General features: G+C 52.2%; 1 protein-coding gene across 1 annotated transcript in view; it reads right to left on the bottom strand.

Annotated features, from left to right (window-relative positions):
* Positions 1 to 24,314, bottom strand: part of LOC139227783 (peptidyl-prolyl cis-trans isomerase FKBP5-like) — a 472,122-nt gene that overhangs the window by 129,937 nt on the left and 317,871 nt on the right. The window contains exon 2 of the mRNA XM_070858822.1: positions 431 to 575. Within this exon, the coding sequence (XP_070714923.1) occupies positions 431 to 575 (145 nt within the window). The remainder of the gene's footprint in view (positions 1 to 430; positions 576 to 24,314) is intronic.

Here is a 24,314-nt window from a genome sequence, read left to right as displayed (position 1 = left end):
ATTTCTGCTGAACCAATACTGGATCTTGAATAAGCAGCGTGACCAAATAGAGTCAGTGGAGGGGGTCGTGGGCAGTGGTGGTGAGGTGGAACTGGGTGTCGTCAGCCTACATCTGGTACCTGACATGATGTTTTCTGATGGGGCACTGAGGAGCAGCATATAGGTGAATAGGAGATCACTGGGGAGTTCAGAGGTAATGGTGCGGGTGTGGGATGAGAAGCCATTGCAGGTGATTCTCTGGCTATGACTGGATTGGGCTGGAAATGCAATGTATATTGGCTTTAATCTGGCAGATGCAAACCTCCATCCCTAGTACTCAGACTTCACAAGACATATTAACTATTGCAACATTAAAGCATCCTTTTGGCCCATCATTTTGCTTCTACAGTATCGGTCAGTGCAGGTTACAGCTTTAATAGAAAGCTCTTACCTTTTCCGAGATCAAAAATAAATTGTTCATTTCTATCTCTACTGGAATCAAATTTTCTTCCATTCAACAGGGTCCCAGTGTAATGAACAAACACTTTATCGCCGATCATGGGAGTCACACCATCAATGCCTGCCTTCTTGACAACCTGCAAGAACAGCACAAAACGTCAGAGTATGAAGTGCTAACAATCTACTGAAACATTAGAACTGTTCGTCCCCAACAAAGCTTCTGCTTTCTCCTAAACTTATATTCTGATTTCTCCGTCTTTCCTTGCTTCTGATGCCTCGCTGTCTCGCTTGCCATGTTCATGCGCTTCATTTGCATCGTCTAACTTCGATGCAAGGGAAGTTATAAACGCTGCTCAGGGAGGAAAAACTAATGGAATGCTAGGGCATTAGGGTAATCGCTACTCCCACAGTGTAAAGTGAACTCTTCTCTGCCCAGTGGAAGTTTCTTGTTCAAACACATTGGGCTGATTAAAGATTGTCTAACACTTCAGTTTGCGGCCAGAGAGGGCGTTAATGGGAGCGTAAGAGATTACTGACTGGGCATGCAACTTTTAGCGCCCAGACCAGAAATTCATTAGAGGTTCACCGGGTATGCAAAAACCAGTAGCGCCTGGCGATCACTCCGATCATGACGTATTCCTGGTGCAACACCCACGCTTGCTCCCTGGTCGGTAAATTCGGTATGTGCACAGGAATGAGCGCCTGCCAATAACAACGTCTGGAAAAAGAGTGGGTCCAGGCTTGCAGAGTCATTAAATGGTGGCTACTTAAAGGGATGAGGAAGCGCTTCCCTCGGAGGTCACAGTCAGAGCAACATTTACACACAGCACGGTGCGTGAGTCTCTGAGTTTACAGCGGCAGACAGACATAACAGTACAGATTGAAAACAAGTGATTTTGAAAACTTTACTGGGTGCCTTTAAGACTCGGCTTTTCCAGGGATCTGCTTCCGAGTTCTGCGCTTGCATAATGGGTCTGCAAACTGTACCGACCAAACTTACGTCATTGCAGCCCCAGCTCGGGAGTGTAACAGCTCATTTATTGCCCCTGTCAGCTCTTCAACCAATTCTGATGAATGTCTGGGCAGTAGGTGCAAACATTTTCATGGCGCTAAAAGTACCACCGCAACTGAGGCACAACTGAATTTCTCCCCAATAACGGTTAACAATATTCCTGCATTTCAAAGCCCTCGGAACGATCATTTGGAGAAGGTAACAATCTTCAACAGTGTCCCAAAAGCGTCCATAGTCTAATTGGTGTCCGGCACTTTAAACACTGGGGAACAATGTCACACTGTGTACTCCAGACACTGGGGAACACTATAACACTGGGGAACACTATCACACTGGGGAAGACTGTCACACAGGGGAACATTGTCACACTGTCACACACTGGGGAACACTGTCACACACTGGGGAATACTGTCACACTGGTGAACATAGTCACACCGTCCCACTGTCACACACACGGTGAACACTGTCACACTGTCACGCACCGGGGAACACTCTCACACTGTCACTCACTGGGGACACTGTCACACAATGGGAATCACTGTCACACTGGGAGAAACTGTCACACAGTCACACGGGGGAACACTGTTACACTGTCACACAATGGGGAACGCTGTCACCCTGTCATAATGTCACACACTGGGGAACACTGTCATACTGTCATACACTTTTCAACACTGTCACACTTTCACACACTGGGGAACACTGTCACACTGGGGAACACCATCACACTGGGGAACACTCACAATGTCACACACTGTGGAACACTGTCACACTGTCACACACTGGGGAACACTGTCACACTGGGGAACACTGCCACACTGGGAACACTGTCACACACTGGGGAGCACTGTCACACTGTGAGACATGGGGAACACAGACATACAAAGGGAACACTCACACACTGGGGAACAATGTCACAATGTCACACACTGGGGATATCTGTCACACACTGGGGAACACTGTCACATTGTCACACACAGGGGAACACTGTCACATGGTCACACACTGGGGAATACTGTCACGCTGCTGAACATAGGCACACCATCCCACTGTCACACACATGGTGAACACTGTCACACTGTCACACACTGGGGAACACTGTCACACTGGGGAACACTTGCACACTGTCACACAGTGAGGAAGACTGTCATACACTGGGGAACACTGTCATGCATTGGGGAAAACTGTCACACTGTCACACACTGGGAATCACTGTCACACTGGGGGAAACTTTCACACTGTCACACACTGGGGAACACTGTCACACTGTCACACAATGGGGAACACTGTCACAATGCCACACATTGGGGGACACTGTCACACTGTCAAACCCTGGGGACACTGTCACACACTGGGAATCACTGTCACATTGGGGGAAACTGTCACACAGTCACACTGGGGAACACTGTCATACTGTCACACACTGTGGAACACTGTCAGACTGTCACACACTGGGGAACGCTGTCACACTGGGGAACACTGTCACACACTGGGGAACACTGCCACACTCTCATACACTGGGGACCAATATCACACTGTCATGCACAGGGGAACACTGTCACACACTGGGGAGCACTGTCACACTGTGAGACACAGGGGAACACAGACACACAAAGGGAACACTCACACACTGGGGAACACTGTCACAATGTCACACACTGGGGAACACAGTCACATGGTCAAACACTGGGGAACACTGTAACACACTGGGGAATGCTGTCATATTGTCACACACTGGGGAACACGGTCACACACTGGGGAACACTGTCACACTGTCACACAGTGGGGAACACTGTCACAGACTGGGGAAGACTGCCACACACTGGGGAACACTGTCACACTCTGTGGCACAGTGCCACACTGTCATGCCCTGGGGAACACTGTGACCCACTGGGGAACACTGTCACACACTGTGGAACATTGTCACACTATCGCACATTGGGGAACACTGTCACGTGCTGGGGAATACTGTCACACTGGTGAACATAGTCACACAGTCCCACTGTCACACACATGGTGAACACTGTCACACTGTCACACACTGGGGAACACTGTCACACTGTCACACACTGGGGAACACTCGCACACTGTCACACAGTGAGGAAGACTGTCATACACTGGGGAACACTGTCACGCACCAGGGAACAGTGTCACACTGTCACACACTGGGAATCACTGTCACACTGGGGAACACTGTCACACTGTCACACAATGGGGAACACTGTCACTCTGTCGCACACTGGGCAACACTGTCACACTGGGGAATGCTGTCACACTGTCACACACTGTGGAACACTGTCAGACTGGCACACACCGGGGAATGTTGTCACACCGGGGAACACTGTCATACTCTGGGGAACACCGTCACACTGGGGAACACTGTCACACTGTCACACTGTCACACACTGTGGAACACTGTCACACTGTCACACACTGTGGAACACTGTCACACTGTCACACACGGGGGATCACTGCCACACTGTCACACACTGGGGAACACTGTCACACTGTCATACACAGGGGAACACTATCACACTGTCACGCACAAGGGAACACTGTCACACACTGGGGAGCAATGTCACACTGTGAGACACCGGGGAACACAGCCACACAAAGGTAACACTCACACACTGGGGAACACTGTCACATGGTCAAACACTGGGGAACACTGTAACACACTGCGCAGCACTGTCACATTGACACACACTGGGGAACACTGTCACAGACTGGGGAAGACTGCCCACACTGGGGAACACTGTCACATTGTCACACACTGTCACGCCCTAGGGAACACTGTGACCCACTGGGGAACACTGTCACACTGCCACACACTGGGGAACACTGTCACACTGTGAGACACCGGGGAACACAGGCACACAAAGGGAACACTCACACACTGGGGAACACAATCACACGGTCAAACACTGGGGAACACTGTAACACACTGGGGAACACTGTCACATTGTCACACACTGGGGAACATGGTCACACACTGGGGAACACGGTCACATTGTCACAAACTGGGGAACACTGTCACACGGTCACACACTGGGGAACACTGTCACACTGTCACACAGTGGGGAACAATGTCACACTGTCACACACTGGGAAACACTGTCACAGACTGGGGAAGACAGCCCACACTGGGGAACACAGTCACACTGCCACACGCTGTGGCACAGTGCCACACTGTCTCGCCCTAGGGAACACTGTGACCCACTGGGGAACACTGTCACACTGCCACATACTGGGGAACACTGTCACACTGTCACGCACTGGGGAACACTGTCACACTGTGAGACACCGGGGAACACAGGCACAGAAAGGGAACACTCACACACTGGGGAACACTGTCACATTGTCACACACTGGGGAACATGGTCACACACTGGGGAACACTGTCACATTGTCACACACTGGGGAACACAGTCACACGGTCAAATACTGGGGAACACTGTAACACACTGGGGAACACTGTCGCATTGTCACACGCTGGGGAACATGGTCACACACTGGGGAACACTGTCACATTGTCACACACTGGGGAACACTGTCACATGGTCACACGCTGGGGAACACTGTCACACTGTCACACAGTGGGGAACAATGTCACACTGTCACACACTGGGAAACACTGTCACAAACTGGGGAAGACTGCCCACACTGGGGAACACTGTCACACTGTCACACGCTGTGGCACAGTGCCACACTGTCACGCCCTAGGGAACACTGTGACCCACTGGGGAACACTGCCACACACTGGGGAACACTGTCACACTGTCATGCACTGTGGAAAACTCTCACACTGGCACACATTGAGGAATACTGTCACACACTGGGGAACACTGTCACACACTGGGGAACACTGTCACAATGTCATACACTGGGGAACACTGTCACACACTGGGGAACACTGTCACACTGTCACACGCTAGGGTGCACGGTCACACTGTCACGCCCTAGGGAACACTGTGACCCACTGGGGAACACTGTTACACTGCCACACACTGGGGAACACTGTCACACTGTGAGACACCGGAGAACACAGACACACAAAGGGAACACTCACACACTGGGGAACACTGTCACCGTGTCACACACTGGGGAACACAGTCACACGGTCAAACACTGGGGAACACTGTAACACACTGGGAAACACTGTCACATTGTCACACACTGGGGAACATGGCCGCACACTGGGGAACACTGTCACACTGTCACACAGTGGGGAACACTGTAACACTGTCACACACTGGGGAACACTGTCACAGACTGGGGAAGACTGCCACACACAGGGGAACACTGTCACACACTGTGGCACAGTGCCACACTGTCACGCCCTGGAGAACACTGTGACCCACTGGGGAACACTGTCACACTGCCATTCACAGGGGAACACTGTCACACTGTCACACAGCGGGGAACAATGTCACAGACTGGGGAAGACAGCCACACACTGGGGAAGACTGCCCACACTGGGGAACACTGTCACACTATCACACGCTGTGGCACAGTGCCACACTGTCACGCCCTAGGGAACACTGTGACCCACTGGGGAACACTGTCACACTGCCACACACTGGGGAACACTGTCACACTGTCACACACTGGGGAAAACTCTCACACTGTCACACAATGAGGAATACTGTCACGCACTGGGGAACACTGTCACACACTGGGGAACACTGTCACACTATCACACAATGGAGAACACTGTCACGCACTGGGGAACAATGTCACATTGGGGAACAGTGTCACACTGGGGAACAGTGTCACACTGTCACAGTCTGTGGAAAACTGTTACACTGTCACACACTGGGGAACACTGTCACACTGTTACACGCTGGGGAGCACGGTCACACTGCCACGCACTGGTGTACACTGTCACACACTGGGGAACACTGACACACTGTGAGACAGTGGGGAACACTGTCACACACAGGGGAACACTGTCACATTGTCAGACACTGTGGAATACTGACACACAAAGGGAAACACTCAAACACTGAGGAACACTGTCACACACTGGGGAACACTGTCACACACTGGGGAAGACTGCCACACACTGGGGAACACTGTCACACGCTGCGGCACAGTGCCACACTGTCACGCCCTGGGGAGCACTGTGACCCACTGGGGAACACTGTCAAACTGCCACACACTGGGGAACACTGTCACACTGTCACACACTGGGGAACACTGTCACACTTTCACACACTGGGGAACACTGTCACACTGTCACACACCGGGGAACACTGTCACACACTGGGGAAGATTGCTACACACTGGTGAACACTGTCACACGCTGCGGCACAGTGCCACACTGTCACGCCCTGGGGAACACTGTGACCCACTGGGAAACACTGTCAAACTGCCACACACTGGGGAACACTGTCACACACTGAGGAACACTCTCACACTCTCACACAGTGAGGAACACTGTCATACACTGGGGAACATTGTCATGCACTTGGGAAAGACTGTCACACTGCCACACACTGTCACACTCTGGGAAACACTGTCACACTGCCATACACTGGGGAACAATGTCACACTGTCAAACTGTCATTCGCGGGGGAACACTGTCTCACTGTCACACACTGGGGAACACTGTCACACACTGGGGAACACTCACACTGTCACACACTGGGGAACACTGTCACTCTGCCACACACTGGGGAACGCTGTCACACTGTCACACAGTGAGGTACACTGTCACACTGTCACACAATGGGGATCACTGTCACACTGTCACACAATGGGGAACACTGTCACACTGTCACATACTGGGGAACAATGTCACACTGGGGAACAGTGTTACACAGACATACAAAGGGAGCACTCACACAATGGGAAACACTGTCACTGTCGAACACTGGCGAACACTGTCACATACTGGCGAACACTGTCACATTGTCACACACTGGGGAACACTGTCACACATTGGGGGACACTGTCACACTGTCACGCTCTGGGGAACACTGTCACACTGTCAAACATTTGGGAACACTGTCACACTGTCGCACACTGGGGAACACTGTCACACACTGGGGAAAAATGTCACACTGGGGAACAGTGTCACACTGTCACACTCTGTGGAACACCGTTACACTGTCACACACTGGGGAACACTGTCACACTGTCACACACTGGGGAACAATGTCACACTGTCGCGCACTGGGGAACACTGTCACACTGGGGAACACTGGCACACACTTGGGAACACTGTCACACTGTCACACACTGGGAAGCACAGTCACACTATCACGCAAGGGGAACACTGTAACACACTGGGGAACACTCAACACACTGTGAGACACTGTGGAACACTGTCACACACTGGGGAACACTATCACATTGTCACACACTGGAGAACACGGTCACACTGTCATGCACTGGGGAACACTGTCACACACTGGGGAACACTGACACACTGTGAGACACTGGGAAGCACGGTCACACTATCACGCAAAGGGAACACTGTAACACACTGGGGAACACTGACACACTGTGAGACACTGGGGAACACTGTCACACACTGGGGAACACTATCACATTGTCACACACTGGAGAACACGGTCACACTGTCATGCACCGGGGAACACTGTCACACACTGGGGAACACTGCCACACTGGGAAAACTGTCACACACTGGGGAGCACTGTCATACTGAGAGACACAGGGAACACAGACACACAAAGGGAGCACTCACACTGGGAACACTGTCACACACTGGGGAACACTGTCACACTGTCAAACACTGGGGAACACTGTCACCCACTGGGGAACACTGTCACATTGTCACACACTGGAGAACACTGTCACACACCGGGAAACACTGTCGCACTCTAGGGAACAGTGTCACACTATCACACCCTGGGGAACACCGCAACCCACTGGGGCACAGTGTCACACTGTCACACTCGGTGGAACACTGTCACACTGCCACACGCTGGGGAACAATGTCACATTGTCACACACTGGGGAACACTGACACACAAAGGGAAACACTCACAAACTGAGGAACACTGTCACATACTGGGGAACACTTTCACACTGGTGAACATAGTCACACCGTCCCACTGTCACATACATGGTGAAAACTGTCACACTGTCACACACTGAGGAACACTCGCACACTGTCACACAGTGAGGAAGACTGTCATACACTGGGGAACACTATCACGCACCGGGGAACACTGTCACACACTGGGGACACTGTCACACACTGGGAATCACTGTCACACTGAGGGGAACCGTCACACAGTCACACTGGGGGACACTGTCACACAATGGGGAACACTGTCACTCTGTCACACTGTCACACACTGCGGAACACTGACACTGGGGAACGCTGTCACACTGTCACACAGTGTGGAACTCTTTCAGACTGTCACACACTGGGGAACGCTGTCACACCTGGGAACACTGTCACACTCTGGGGAACACCGTCACACTGGGGAACACTGCCACACTGTCACACACTGAGGAACACTCTCACACTGTGGAACACTGTCACACACTGGGGAACACTGCCACACTGGGAACACAGACACACACTGGGGACACAGACACACACTGGGGAGCACTGTCACACTGAGAGACACCAGGGAACACAGACAAACAAAGGGAACACTCACACACTGGGAACACTGTCACAATGTCACACACTGGGGAACACAGTCACACTGTCAAACACAGGGGGACACTGTAACACACTGGGGAACACTGTCACATTGTCACACACTGGGGAACACTGTCACACGGTCACACACTGGGGAATACTGTCACACTGTCACACAGTGGGGAACACTGTCACACTGTCACTCACTGGGTAACACTGTCACAGACTGGGGAAAACTGTCATGCACTGGGGAACACTGTCACACTGCCACACACTGGGGAAATCTATCACACACTGGGAAACACTGTCACACTGTCACACACTGGGGAACATTGTCACACTGGCAAACTGTCACTCACGGGGGAACACTGCCTCACTGTCACACACTGGGGAACACTCACACTGTTACACACTGGGGAACACTGTCACACTGCCACACACTGGGGAACACTCTCACACTGTCACACAGTGAGGAACACTGTCACACTGTCACAAAATGGGGAACACTGTCATACTGTCACAAACTGGGGAACAATGTCACACTGGGGAACAGTGTCACACTTTAAAACTCTGTGGAACACAGTTACACAGACATACAAAGGGAACACTCACACAATGGGGAACACTGTCACTGTCAAACACTGGGGAACACTGTCACACACTGGGGAACATTGTCACATTGTCACACACTGGGCAACACTGTCACATGGTCACAAACTGGGGAACACTGTCACACTGTCACGCACTGGGGAACACTGTCACACTGGGGGAAACTGTCACACTGTCACACAGTGGATAACACTGTCACACTGTCACACACTTGGGAACACTGTCACACTGTCGCACACTGGGGAACACCGTCACGCTGTCACACACTAGGGAACACTGTCACACTGTCACACAATGGGGAACACTGTCACACTGTCACACTGTCACACTGTCACACACTGGGGAACGATGTCACACTGGGGAACATTGTCACACTGTCACACGCTGGGGAACACTGTCACACTGGGGAACAGTGTTACACAGACATACAAAGGGAGCACTCACACAATGGGAAACACTGTCACTGTCGAACACTGGCGAACACTGCCACACACTGGCGAACACTGTCACATTGTCACACACTGGGGAACACTGTCACACATTGGGGAACACTGTCACACTGTCACGCACTGGGGAACACTGTCACACTGTCACACTGTCAAACATTTGGGAACACTGTCACGCTGTCGCACACTGGGGAAAACTGTCACGCTCTGGGGAACACTCTCACACTGTCACGCACTGGGGAACACTGTCACACACTTGTGAACACTGTCATACTGTCACACACTGGGGAACAATGTCACACTGGGGAACAGTGTCACATTGTCACACTCTGTGGAACACCGTTACACTGTCACACACTGGGGAACACTGTCACACTGTCACACACTGGGGAACACTGTCACACTGTCGCACACTGGGGAACACTGTCACACTGGGGAAAACTGTCACACACTTGGGAACACTGTCACAATGTCACACACTGGGAAGCACAGTCACACTATCACGCAAGGGGAACACTGTAACACACCGGGGAACACTGACACACTGTGGGACACTGGGGAACACTGTCACACACTGGGGAACACTATCACATTGTCACACACTGGAGAACACGGTCACACTGTCATGCACTGGGGAACACTGTCACACACTGGGGAACACTGACACACTGTGAGACACTGGGAAGCATGGTCACACTATCACGCAAGGGGAACACTGTAACACACCGGGGAACACTGACACACTGTGAGACACTGGGGAACACTGTCACACACTGGGGAACACTATCACATTGTCACACACTGGAGAACACGGTCACACTGTCATGCACTGGGGAACACTGTCACACACTGGGGAACACTGACACACTGTGAGACACTGGGAAGCATGGTCACACTATCACGCAAGGGGAACACTGTAACACACTGGGGAACACTGACACACTGTGAGACACTGGGGAACACTGTCACACACTGGGGAACACTATCACATTGTCACACACTGGAGAACACGGTCACACTGTCATGCACTGGGGAACACTGTCACACACTGGGGAACACTAACACACTGTGAGACACTGGGGAACACTGACACACAAAGGGAAACACTCACACATTGAGGAACACTGTCACACACTGGGGAACACTGCCACACTGGGAAAACTGTCACACACTGGGGAGCACTGTCATACTGAGAGACACAGGGGAACACAGACACACAAAGGGAACACTCACACTGGGAACACTGTCACACACTGGGGAACACTGTCACACTGTCAAACACTGTGGAACACTGTCACACACTGGGGAACACTGTCACATTGGCACACACTGGAGAACACTGTCACACTGTCACACACCAGGAACACTGTCACACTCTAGGGAACAGTGTCACACTATCACACCCTGGGGAAGACCGCGACCCACTGGGGCACACTGTCACACACTGGGGAACACTGTCACACACTGGGGAACACTGTCACAGACTGGGGAAGACTGCCATACACTGGGGAACACTGTCACACTGTCACACTCTACGGAACAGTGTCACACTATTACACCCTGGGGAACACCGCGACCCACTGGGGCACACTGTCACACACTGCGGAACATTGTCACACTATCACACATTCGGGAACACTGTCACACGCTGGGGAATACTGTCACACTGGTGAACATAGTCACACCGTCACACTGTCACACACATGGTGAACACTGTCACACTGTCACACACTGGGGAACACTGTCACACACTGGGGAACACTGTCACACACTGGGGAAGACTGCCACACACTGGGGAACACTGTCACACTGTCGCACGCTGCAGCACAGTGCCAGACTGTTACGCCCTTGGGAACACTGTGACCCACTGGGGAACACTGTCAAACTGCCACACACTTGGGAACACTGTCACACTGTCGCACACCGGGGAAAACTGTCACGCTCTGGGGAACACTGGCACACTGTCACACACTGGGGAACACTGTCACACTGTCACACACTTGTGAACACTGTCACATTGTCACACACAGTGGAACACTGTCACACACTGGGGAACAATGTCACACTGGGGAACAGTATCATACTGTCACACTCTGTGGAACACTGTTACACTGTCACACACTGGGGAACACTGTCACACTGTCGCACACTGGGAACACTGTCACACACTTGGGAACACTGTCACACTGTCACACACTGGGGAGCACGGGCACACTATCATGCATGGGGAACACTGTAACACACTGGGGAACACTGACACACCGTGAGACACTGGGGAACACTCTCACACACTGGGGAACAGTGTCACATTGTCACACACTGGAGAACACGGTCACACTGTCACACACGGTGGAGCACGGTCACACTGTCATGCACTGGGGAACACTGTCACACACTGGGGAACACTGACACACTGTGAGACACTGGGGAACACTGACACACAAAGGGAAACACTCACACACTGAGGAACACTGTCACACACTGGGGAACACTGTCACACTGTCAAACACTGGGGAACACTGTCACCCACTGGGGAACACTGTCACATTGTCACACACTGGAGAACACTGTCACAGACCGGGAAACACTGTCACACTGTCACACTCTAGGGAACAGTGTCACACTATCACTCCCTGGGGAACACCGCGACCCACTGGGGCACACTGTCAAACTGTAACACACTGCGGAACATTGTCACACTACCACACATTGGGGAACACTGTCACGTGCTGAGGAATACTGGCACACTGTTGAACATAGTCACACCATCCCACTGTCACACACATGGTGAAAACTGTCACACTGTCACACACAGGGGAACACTCGCACACTGTCACACAGTGAGGAAGACTGTCATACACTGGGGAACACTGTCACGTACCGGGGAACACTGTCACACTGTCACGCACTGGGGAACACTGTCACACTGTCACACACTTGTGAACACTGCCACATTGTCACACACAGTGGAACACTGGCACACTGTCACACACTGGGGAACAATGTCACACTGGGGAACAGTGTCATACTGTCACACTCTGTGGAACACTGTTACACTGTCACACACTGGGGAACACTGTCGCACTGTCACACACTGGGGAACACTGTCACATTGGGGAACACTGTCACACACTTAGGAACACTGTCACACTGTCACACACTGGGGAGCACGGTCACACTATCACGCATGGGGAACACTGTAACACACTGGGGAACACAGACACACCGTGAGACACTGGGGAACACTGTCACACACTGGGGAACACTGTCACATTGTCACACACTGGAGAACACGGTCACACTGTCACACACTGTGGAGCACGGTCACACTGTCATGCATTGGGGAACACTGTCGCACTTGGGAACACTGTCACACTGTCACACACTGTGGAGCACGGTCACACTATCACGCATGGGGAACACTGTAACACACTGGGGAACACTGACACACTGTGAGACACTAGGGAACACTGACACACAAAGGGAAACAGTCACACACTGAGGAACACTGTCACACACTGGGGAACACTGTCACACTGTCAAACACTGGGGAACACTGTCACCCACTGGGGAACACTGTCACATTGTCACACACTGGAGAACACTGTCAATGTCACACACCGGGAAACACTGTCACACTTTCACACTCTAGGGAACAGTGTCACACTATCACAACCTGAGGAACACCGCAACCCACTGGAGCACACTGTCACACTCTGTGGAACACTGTTACACTGTCACACACTGGGGAACGCTGTCACACAGGGGAACACTGTCACACACTGGGGAACACTGTCACATTGTCACACATTGGGGAACACTGACACACAAAGGGAAACACTCACACACTGAGGAACACTGTCACATACTGGGGAACACTTTCACACTGTCAAACACTGGGGAACACTGTCACATTGTCACACACTGGAGAACACTGTCACACACCGGGAAACACTGTCACATTGTCACACTCTAGGGAACAGTGTCACACTATTACACCCTGGGGAACATTGCGACCCACTGGGGCACACTGTCACACTGTCACACACTGTGGAACATTGTCACACTATCACACATTGGGGAACACTGTCACATGCTGGAGAATACTGTCACACTGGTGAACATAGTCACACCATCCCACTGTCACACACATGGTGAAAACTGTCACACTGTCACAGACTGGGAAACACTCGCACACTGTCACACAGTGAGGAAGACTGTCATACACTGGGGAACACTGTCACGCACCAGGGAACATGACACACTGTCACACACTGGGGACACTGTCACACACTGGGAATCACTGTCACACTGGGGGACACTGTCACACAGTCACACTGGGGAACACTGTCACACTGTCACACAATGGGGAACACTGTCACACTGGGGAACGCTGTCACACTATCACACAGTGTGGAACTCTTTCAGACTGGCACACGCTGGGGAACGCTGTCACACCGGGGAACACTGTCACACTCTGGGGAACACCGTCACATTGGGGAACACCGTCACATTGGGGAACACTGTCACACTGTCAAACACAGGGGAACACTGTAACACACTGGGGAACACTGTCACACTGTCATACACTGCGGCACAGTGCCACACTGTCAGACATTGGAGAACACTTTCACACTGTCACACAGTGAGAAATACTGTCATACACTGGGGAACATTGTCATGCACTGGGGAACACTGTCACACTGCCACACACTGGGGAAAACTGTCACACACTGGAAACACTCTCACACTGTCACACACTGGGGACACTGTCACACACTGGGAATCACTGTCACACTGGGGAACACTGTCACACAATGGGGAACACTGTCACTCTGTCACACACTGGGGAACACTGTCACACTGGAGAATGCTGTCACACTGTCACACAGTGTGGAACTCTTTCAGACTGTCACACACTGGGGAACGCTGTCACACCGGGGAACACTGTCACACTCTGGGGAACACCGTCACACTGGGGGACACTGTCACACTGGGGAACACTGTCACACTGTCACACACTGTCACACACTGCCACACTGGGAACACTGTCACACACTGGGGAGCACTGTCATACTGAGAGACACCGGGGAACACAGACAAACAAAGGGAACACTCACACACTGGGAACACTGTCACAATGTCACACACTGGGGAACACAGTCACACTGTCAAACACAGGGGAACACTGTAACACACTGGGGAACACTGTCACATTGTCACACACTGGGGAACACTGTCACACGGTCACACACTGGGGAATACTGCCACACTGTCACACAGTGGGGAACACTGTCACACTGTCACACACTGGGTAACACTGTCACAGACTGGGGAAAACTGCCACACACTGGGGAACACTGTCACACTGTCATACACTGCGGCACAGTGCCATACTCTCACACATTGGAGAACACTCTCACACTGTCACACAATGAGGAATACTATCATACACTGGGGAGCATTGTCATGCACTGGGGAACACTGTCACACTGCCACACACTGGGGAAAACTGTCACACACTGGGAAACACTGTCACACTGTCACACACTGGGGAACATTGTCACACGGGCAAACTGTCACTCGCGGGGGAACACTGCCTCACTGTCACAAGCTGGGGAACACTCACACCGTCACACACTGGGGAACACTGTCACACTGCCACACACTGGGGAAAACTGTCACCCACTGGGAAACACTGTCACACTGGGGAACATTGTCACACTGGCAAACTGTCACTCGCGGGGGAACACTGCCTCACTGTCACAAGCTGGGGAACACTCACACTGTCACACACTGGGGAACACTGTCACACTGCCACACACTGGGGAAAACTGTCACCCACTGGGAAACACTGTCACACACTGGGGAACATTGTCACACTGGCAAACTGTCACTCGCGGGGGAACACTGCCTCACTGTCACAAGCTGGGGAACACTCACACTGTCACACACTGAGGAACACTGTCACACTGCCACACACTGGGGAACACTCTCACACTGTCACACAGTGAGGAACACTGTCACAAAATGGGGAACACTGTCATACTGTCACAAACTGGGGAACAATGTCACACTGGGGAACAGTGTCACACTTTAAAACTCTGTGGAACACAGTTACACAGACATACAAAGGGATCACTCACACAATGGGGAACACTGTCACTGTCAAACACTGGGGAACACTGTCACACACTGGAGAACATTGTCACATTGTCACACACTGGGGAACACTGTCACACGGTCACAAACTGGACAACACTGTCACACTGTCATGCACTGGGGAACACTGTCACAGTGGGGGAAACTGTCACACTGTCACAATCTGTGGAACACTGTTACACTGTCACACGGGGGAACACTGTCACACTGTCACACACTCTGGAACACTGTCCACACTGTAACACACTGGGGAACACTGACACACTGTGAGACACTGGGGAACACTGTCACACACTGGGGAACACTGCCACATTGTCACACACTGGAGAACACTGTCACACTGTCACACACTGGGGAACACTCTCACACTGTCACGCACTGGGGAACACTGTCACACACTGGGGAACACTGACACACTGTGAGACACTGGGGAACACTGACAAAGGGAAACACTCACACACTGAGGAACACTGTCACACACTGGGGAACACGGCCACACTGTCAAACACCGTGGAACACTGTCACACACTGGGGAACACTGTCACATTGTCACACACTGGAGAACACTGTCACACTGTCACACACCGGGAAACACTGTCACACTCTATGGAACAGTGTCACACTATCACACTCTGGGGAAGACCGCGACCCACTGGGGCACACTGTCACACTGTCACACACATGGTGAAAACTGTCACACTGTCACACACTGGGGAACACTCGCACACTGTCACACAGTGAGGAAGACTGTCATACACTGGGGAACACTGTCACGCACCGGGGAACATGTCACACTGTCAAACACTGGGGTCACTGTCACACACTGGGAATCACTGTCACATTGGGGGACACTGTCACACAGTCACACTGGGGAACACTGTCAAACAATGGGGAACACTGTCACACTGGGGAACGCTGTCACACTGTCACACATTGTGAAACTCTTTCAGACTGTCACACACTGGGGAACGCTGTCACATTCTGGGGAACACCGTCACATTGGGGAACACTGTCACACTGTCACACACTGGGGAACACTGTCACACTGGGGAACACTGCCACACTGGGAACACAGACACACACTGGGGAGCACTGTCATACTGAGAGACACCAGGGAACACAGACAAACAAAGGGAACACTCATACACTGGGAACACTGTCACACTGTCACACACTGGGTAACACTGTCACAGACTGGGGAAAACTGCCACACACTGGGGAACACTTTCACACTGTCATACACTGCGGCACAGTGCCACACTCTCACACATTGGAGAACACTCTCACACTGTCACACAGTGAGGAATACTGTCATACACTGGGGAACATTGTCATGCACTGGGGAACACTGTCACACTGCCACACACTGGGGAAAACTGTCACACACTGGGAAACACTGTCACACACTGGGGACACTGTCACACACTGGGAATCACTGTCACACTGGGGGAAACTGTCACACAGTCACACTGGGGAACACCGTCCCACTGTCACACACACGTGAACACTGTCACACTATCACACACTGGGGAACACTCACACACTGTCACACAGTGAGGATTACTGTCATACACTGGGGAACACTGTCACGCACCGGGGAACACTGTCACACTGTCACTCACTGGGGACACTGTCACACAATGGGAATCACTGTCACACTGGGGGAAACTGTCACACAGTCACACTCGGGAACACTGTCACACTGTCACAAAATGGGGAACGCTGTCACCCTGTCACAATGTCACACACTGGGGAACACTGTCATACTGTCACACACTGGGGAAAACTCTCACACTGTCACACAATGAGGAATACTGTCACGCGCTGGGGAACACTGTCACACACTGGGGAACACTGTCACACTATCACACAATGGAGAACACTGTCACACACTGGGGAACAATGTCACATTGGGGAACAGTGTCACACTGGGGAACAGTGTCACACTGTCACAGTCTGTGGAAAACTGTTACACTGTCACACACTGGGGAACACTGTCACACTGTTACACGCTGGGGAGCACGGTCACACTGCCACGCACTGGGGTACACTGTCACACACTGGGGAACACTGACACACTGTGAGACAGTGGGGAACACTGTCACACACAGGGGAACACTGTCACATTGTCAGACACTGTGGAATACTGACACACAAAGGGAAACACTCAAACACTGAGGAACACTGTCACACACTGGGGAACACTGTCACACACTGGGGAAGACTGCCACACACTGGGGAACACTGTCACACGCTGCGGCACAGTGCCACACTGTCACGCCCTGGGGAGCACTGTGACCCACTGGGGAACACTGTCAAACTGCCACACACTGGGGAACACTGTCACACTGTCACACACTGGGGAACACTGTCACACTTTCACACACTGGGGAACACTGTCACACTGTCACACACCGGGGAACACTGTCACACACTGGGGAAGATTGCTACACAATGGTGAACACTGTCACACGCTGCGGCACAGTGCCACACTGTCACGCCCTGGGGAACACTGTGACCCACTGGGAAACACTGTCAAACTGCCACACACTGGGGAACACTGTCACACTGTCACACACTGAGGAACACTCTCACACTCTCACACAGTGAGGAACACTGTCATACACTGGGGAACATTGTCATGCACTTGGGAAAGACTGTCACACTGCCACACACTGTCACACTCTGGGAAACACTGTCACACTGCCATACACTGGGGAACAATGTCACACTGTCAAACTGTCATTCGCGGGGGAACACTGTCTCACTGTCACACACTGGGGAACACTGTCACACACTGGGGAACACTCACACTGTCACACACTGGGGAACACTGTCACTCTGCCACACACTGGGGAACGCTGTCACACTGTCACACAGTGAGGTACACTGTCACACTGTCACACAATGGGGAACACTGTCACACTGTCACATACTGGGGAACAATGTCACACTGGGGAACAGTGTTACACAGACATACAAAGGGAGCACTCACACAATGGGAAACACTGTCACTGTCGAACACTGGCGAACACTGTCACATACTGGCGAACACTGTCACATTGTCACACACTGGGGAACACTGTCACACATTGGGGGACACTGTCACACTGTCACGCACTGGGGAACACTGTCACACTGTCAAACATTTGGGAACACTGTCACACTGTCGCACACTGGGGAACACTGTCACACACTGGGGAAAAATGTCACACTGGGGAACAGTGTCACACTGTCACACTCTGTGGAACACCGTTACACTGTCACACACTGGGGAACACTGTCACACTGTCACACACTGGGGAACAATGTCACACTGTCGCGCACTGGGGAACACTGTCACACTGGGGAACACTGGCACACACTTGGGAACACTGTCACACTGTCACACACTGGGAAGCACAGTCACACTATCACGCAAGGGGAACACTGTAACACACTGGGGAACACTGACACACTGTGAGACACTGTGGAACACTGTCACACACTGGGGAACACTATCACATTGTCACACACTGGAGAACACGGTCACACTGTCATGCACTGGGGAACACTGTCACACACTGGGGAACACTGACACACTGTGAGACACTGGGAAGCACGGTCACACTATCACGCAAGGGGAACACTGTAACACACTGGGGAACACTGACACACTGTGAGACACTGGGGAACACTGTCACACACTGGGGAACACTATCACATTGTCACACACTGGAGAACACGGTCACACTGTCATGCACCGGGGAACACTGTCACACACTGGGGAACACTGCCACACTGGGAAAACTGTCACACACTGGGGAGCACTGTCATACTGAGAGACACAGGGAACACAGACACACAAAGGGAGCACTCACACTGGGAACACTGTCACACACTGGGGAACACTGTCACACTGTCAAACACTGGGGAACACTGTCACCCACTGGGGAACACTGTCACATTGTCACACACTGGAGAACACTGTCACACACCGGGAAACACTGTCGCACTCTAGGGAACAGTGTCACACTATCACACCCTGGGGAACACCGCAACCCACTGGGGCACAGTGTCACACTGTCACACTCGGTGGAACACTGTCACACTGCCACACGCTGGGGAACAATGTCACATTGTCACACACTGGGGAACACTGACACACAAAGGGAAACACTCACAAACTGAGGAACACTGTCACATACTGGGGAACACTTTCACACTGGTGAACATAGTCACACCGTCCCACTGTCACATACATGGTGAAAACTGTCACACTGTCACACACTGAGGAACACTCGCACACTGTCACACAGTGAGGAAGACTGTCATACACTGGGGAACACTATCACGCACCGGGGAACACTGTCACACACTGGGGACACTGTCACACACTGGGAATCACTGTCACACTGAGGGGAACCGTCACACAGTCACACTGGGGGACACTGTCACACAATGGGGAACACTGTCACTCTGTCACACTGTCACACACTGCGGAACACTGACACTGGGGAACGCTGTCACACTGTCACACAGTGTGGATCTCTTTCAGACTGTCACACACTGGGGAACGCTGTCACACCTGGGAACACTGTCACACTCTGGGGAACACCGTCACACTGGGGAACACTGCCACACTGTCACACACTGAGGAACACTCTCACACTGTGGAACACTGTCACACACTGGGGAACACTGCCACACTGGGAACACAGACACACACTGGGGACACAGACACACACTGGGGAGCACTGTCACACTGAGAGACACCAGGGAACACAGACAAACAAAGGGAACACTCACACACTGGGAACACTATCACAATGTCACACACTGGGGAACACAGTCACACTGTCAAACACAGGGGGACACTGTAACACACTGGGGAACACTGTCACATTGTCACACACTGGGGAACACTGTCACACGGTCACACACTGGGGAATACTGTCACACTGTCACACAGTGGGGAACACTGTCACACTGTCACTCACTGGGTAACACTGTCACAGACTGGGGAAAACTGTCATGCACTGGGGAACACTGTCACACTGCCACACACTGGGGAACACTGTCACACACTGGGGAACACTATCACATTGTCACACACTGGAGAACACGGTCACACTGTCATGCACTGGGGAACACTGTCACACACTGGGGAACACTGACACACTGTGAGACACTGGGAAGCATGGTCACACTATCACGCAAGGGGAACACTGTAACACACCGGGGAACACTGACACACTGTGAGACACTGGGGAACACTGTCACACACTGGGGAACACTATCACATTGTCACACACTGGAGAACACGGTCACACTGTCATGCACTGGGGAACACTGTCACACACTGGGGAACACTGACACACTGTGAGACACTGGGAAGCATGGTCACACTATCACGCAAGGGGAACACTGTAACACACTGGGGAACACTGACACACTGTGAGACACTGGGGAACACTGTCACACACTGGGGAACACTATCACATTGTCACACACTGGAGAACACGGTCACACTGTCATGCACTGGGGAACACTGTCACACACTGGGGAACACTAACACACTGTGAGACACTGGGGAACACTGACACACAAAGGGAAACACTCACACATTGAGGAACACTGTCACACACTGGGGAACACTGCCACACTGGGAAAACTGTCACACACTGGGGAGCACTGTCATACTGAGAGACACAGGGGAACACAGACACACAAAGGGAACACTCACACTGGGAACACTGTCACACACTGGGGAACACTGTCACACTGTCAAACACTGTGGAACACTGTCACACACTGGGGAACACTGTCACATTGGCACACACTGGAGAACACTGTCACACTGTCACACACCAGGAACACTGTCACACTCTAGGGAACAGTGTCACACTATCACACCCTGGGGAAGACCGCGACCCACTGGGGCACACTGTCACACACTGGGGAACACTGTCACACACTGGGGAACACTGTCACAGACTGGGGAAGACTGCCATACACTGGGGAACACTGTCACACTGTCACACTCTACGGAACAGTGTCACACTATTACACCCTGGGGAACACCGCGACCCACTGGGGCACACTGTCACACACTGCGGAACATTGTCACACTATCACACATTCGGGAACACTGTCACACGCTGGGGAATACTGTCACACTGGTGAACATAGTCACACCGTCACACACATGGTGAACACTGTCACACTGTCACACACTGGGGAACACTGTCACACACTGGGGAACACTGTCACACACTGGGGAAGACTGCCACACACTGGGGAACACTGTCACACTGTCGCACGCTGCAGCACAGTGCCAGACTGTTACGCCCTTGGGAACACTGTGACCCACTGGGGAACACTGTCAAACTGCCACACACTTGGGAACACTGTCACACTGTCGCACACTGGGGAAAACTGTCACGCTCTGGGGAACACTGGCACACTGTCACACACTGGGGAACACTGTCACACTGTCACACACTTGTGAACACTGTCACATTGTCACACACAGTGGAACACTGTCACACACTGGGGAACAATGTCACACTGGGGAACAGTATCATACTGTCACACTCTGTGGAACACTGTTACACTGTCACACACTGGGAACACTGTCACACTGTCGCACACTGGGAACACTGTCACACACTTGGGAACACTGTCACACTGTCACACACTGGGGAGCACGGGCACACTATCATGCATGGGGAACACTGTAACACACTGGGGAACACTGACACACCGTGAGACACTGGGGAACACTCTCACACACTGGGGAACAGTGTCACATTGTCACACACTGGAGAACACGGTCACACTGTCACACACGGTGGAGCACGGTCACACTGTCATGCACTGGGGAACACTGTCACACACTGGGGAACACTGACACACTGTGAGACACTGGGGAACACTGACACACAAAGGGAAACACTCACACACTGAGGAACACTGTCACACACTGGGGAACACTGTCACACTGTCAAACACTGGGGAACACTGTCACCCACTGGGGAACACTGTCACATTGTCACACACTGGAGAACACTGTCACAGACCGGGAAACACTGTCACACTGTCACACTCTAGGGAACAGTGTCACACTATCACTCCCTGGGGAACACCGCGACCCACTGGGGCACACTGTCAAACTGTAACACACTGCGGAACATTGTCACACTACCACACATTGGGGAACACTGTCACGTGCTGAGGAATACTGGCACACTGTTGAACATAGTCACACCATCCCACTGTCACACACATGGTGAAAACTGTCACACTGTCACACACAGGGGAACACTCGCACACTGTCACACAGTGAGGAAGACTGTCATACACTGGGGAACACTGTCACGTACCGGGGAACACTGTCACACTGTCACGCACTGGGGAACACTGTCACACTGTCACACACTTGTGAACACTGCCACATTGTCACACACAGTGGAACACTGGCACACTGTCACACACTGGGGAACACCGCAACCCACTGGGGCACAGTGTCACACTGTCACACTCGGTGGAACACTGTCACACTGCCACACGCTGGGGAACAATGTCACATTGTCACACACTGGGGAACACTGACACACAAAGGGAAACACTCACAAACTGAGGAACACTGTCACATACTGGGGAACACTTTCACACTGGTGAACATAGTCACACCGTCCCACTGTCACATACATGGTGAAAACTGTCACACTGTCACACACTGAGGAACACTCGCACACTGTCACACAGTGAGGAAGACTGTCATACACTGGGGAACACTATCACGCACCGGGGAACACTGTCACACACTGGGGACACTGTCACACACTGGGAATCACTGTCACACTGAGGGGAACCGTCACACAGTCACACTGGGGGACACTGTCACACAATGGGGAACACTGTCACTCTGTCACACTGTCACACACTGCGGAACACTGACACTGGGGAACGCTGTCACACTGTCACACAGTGTGGAACTCTTTCAGACTGTCACACACTGGGGAACGCTGTCACACCTGGG

Source organism: Pristiophorus japonicus, chromosome 17, assembly GCF_044704955.1.
Source record: "Pristiophorus japonicus isolate sPriJap1 chromosome 17, sPriJap1.hap1, whole genome shotgun sequence".
Lineage (NCBI taxonomy): Eukaryota > Metazoa > Chordata > Chondrichthyes > Pristiophoridae > Pristiophorus > Pristiophorus japonicus.
This window is presented reverse-complemented; position numbering and strand designations above follow the sequence as displayed.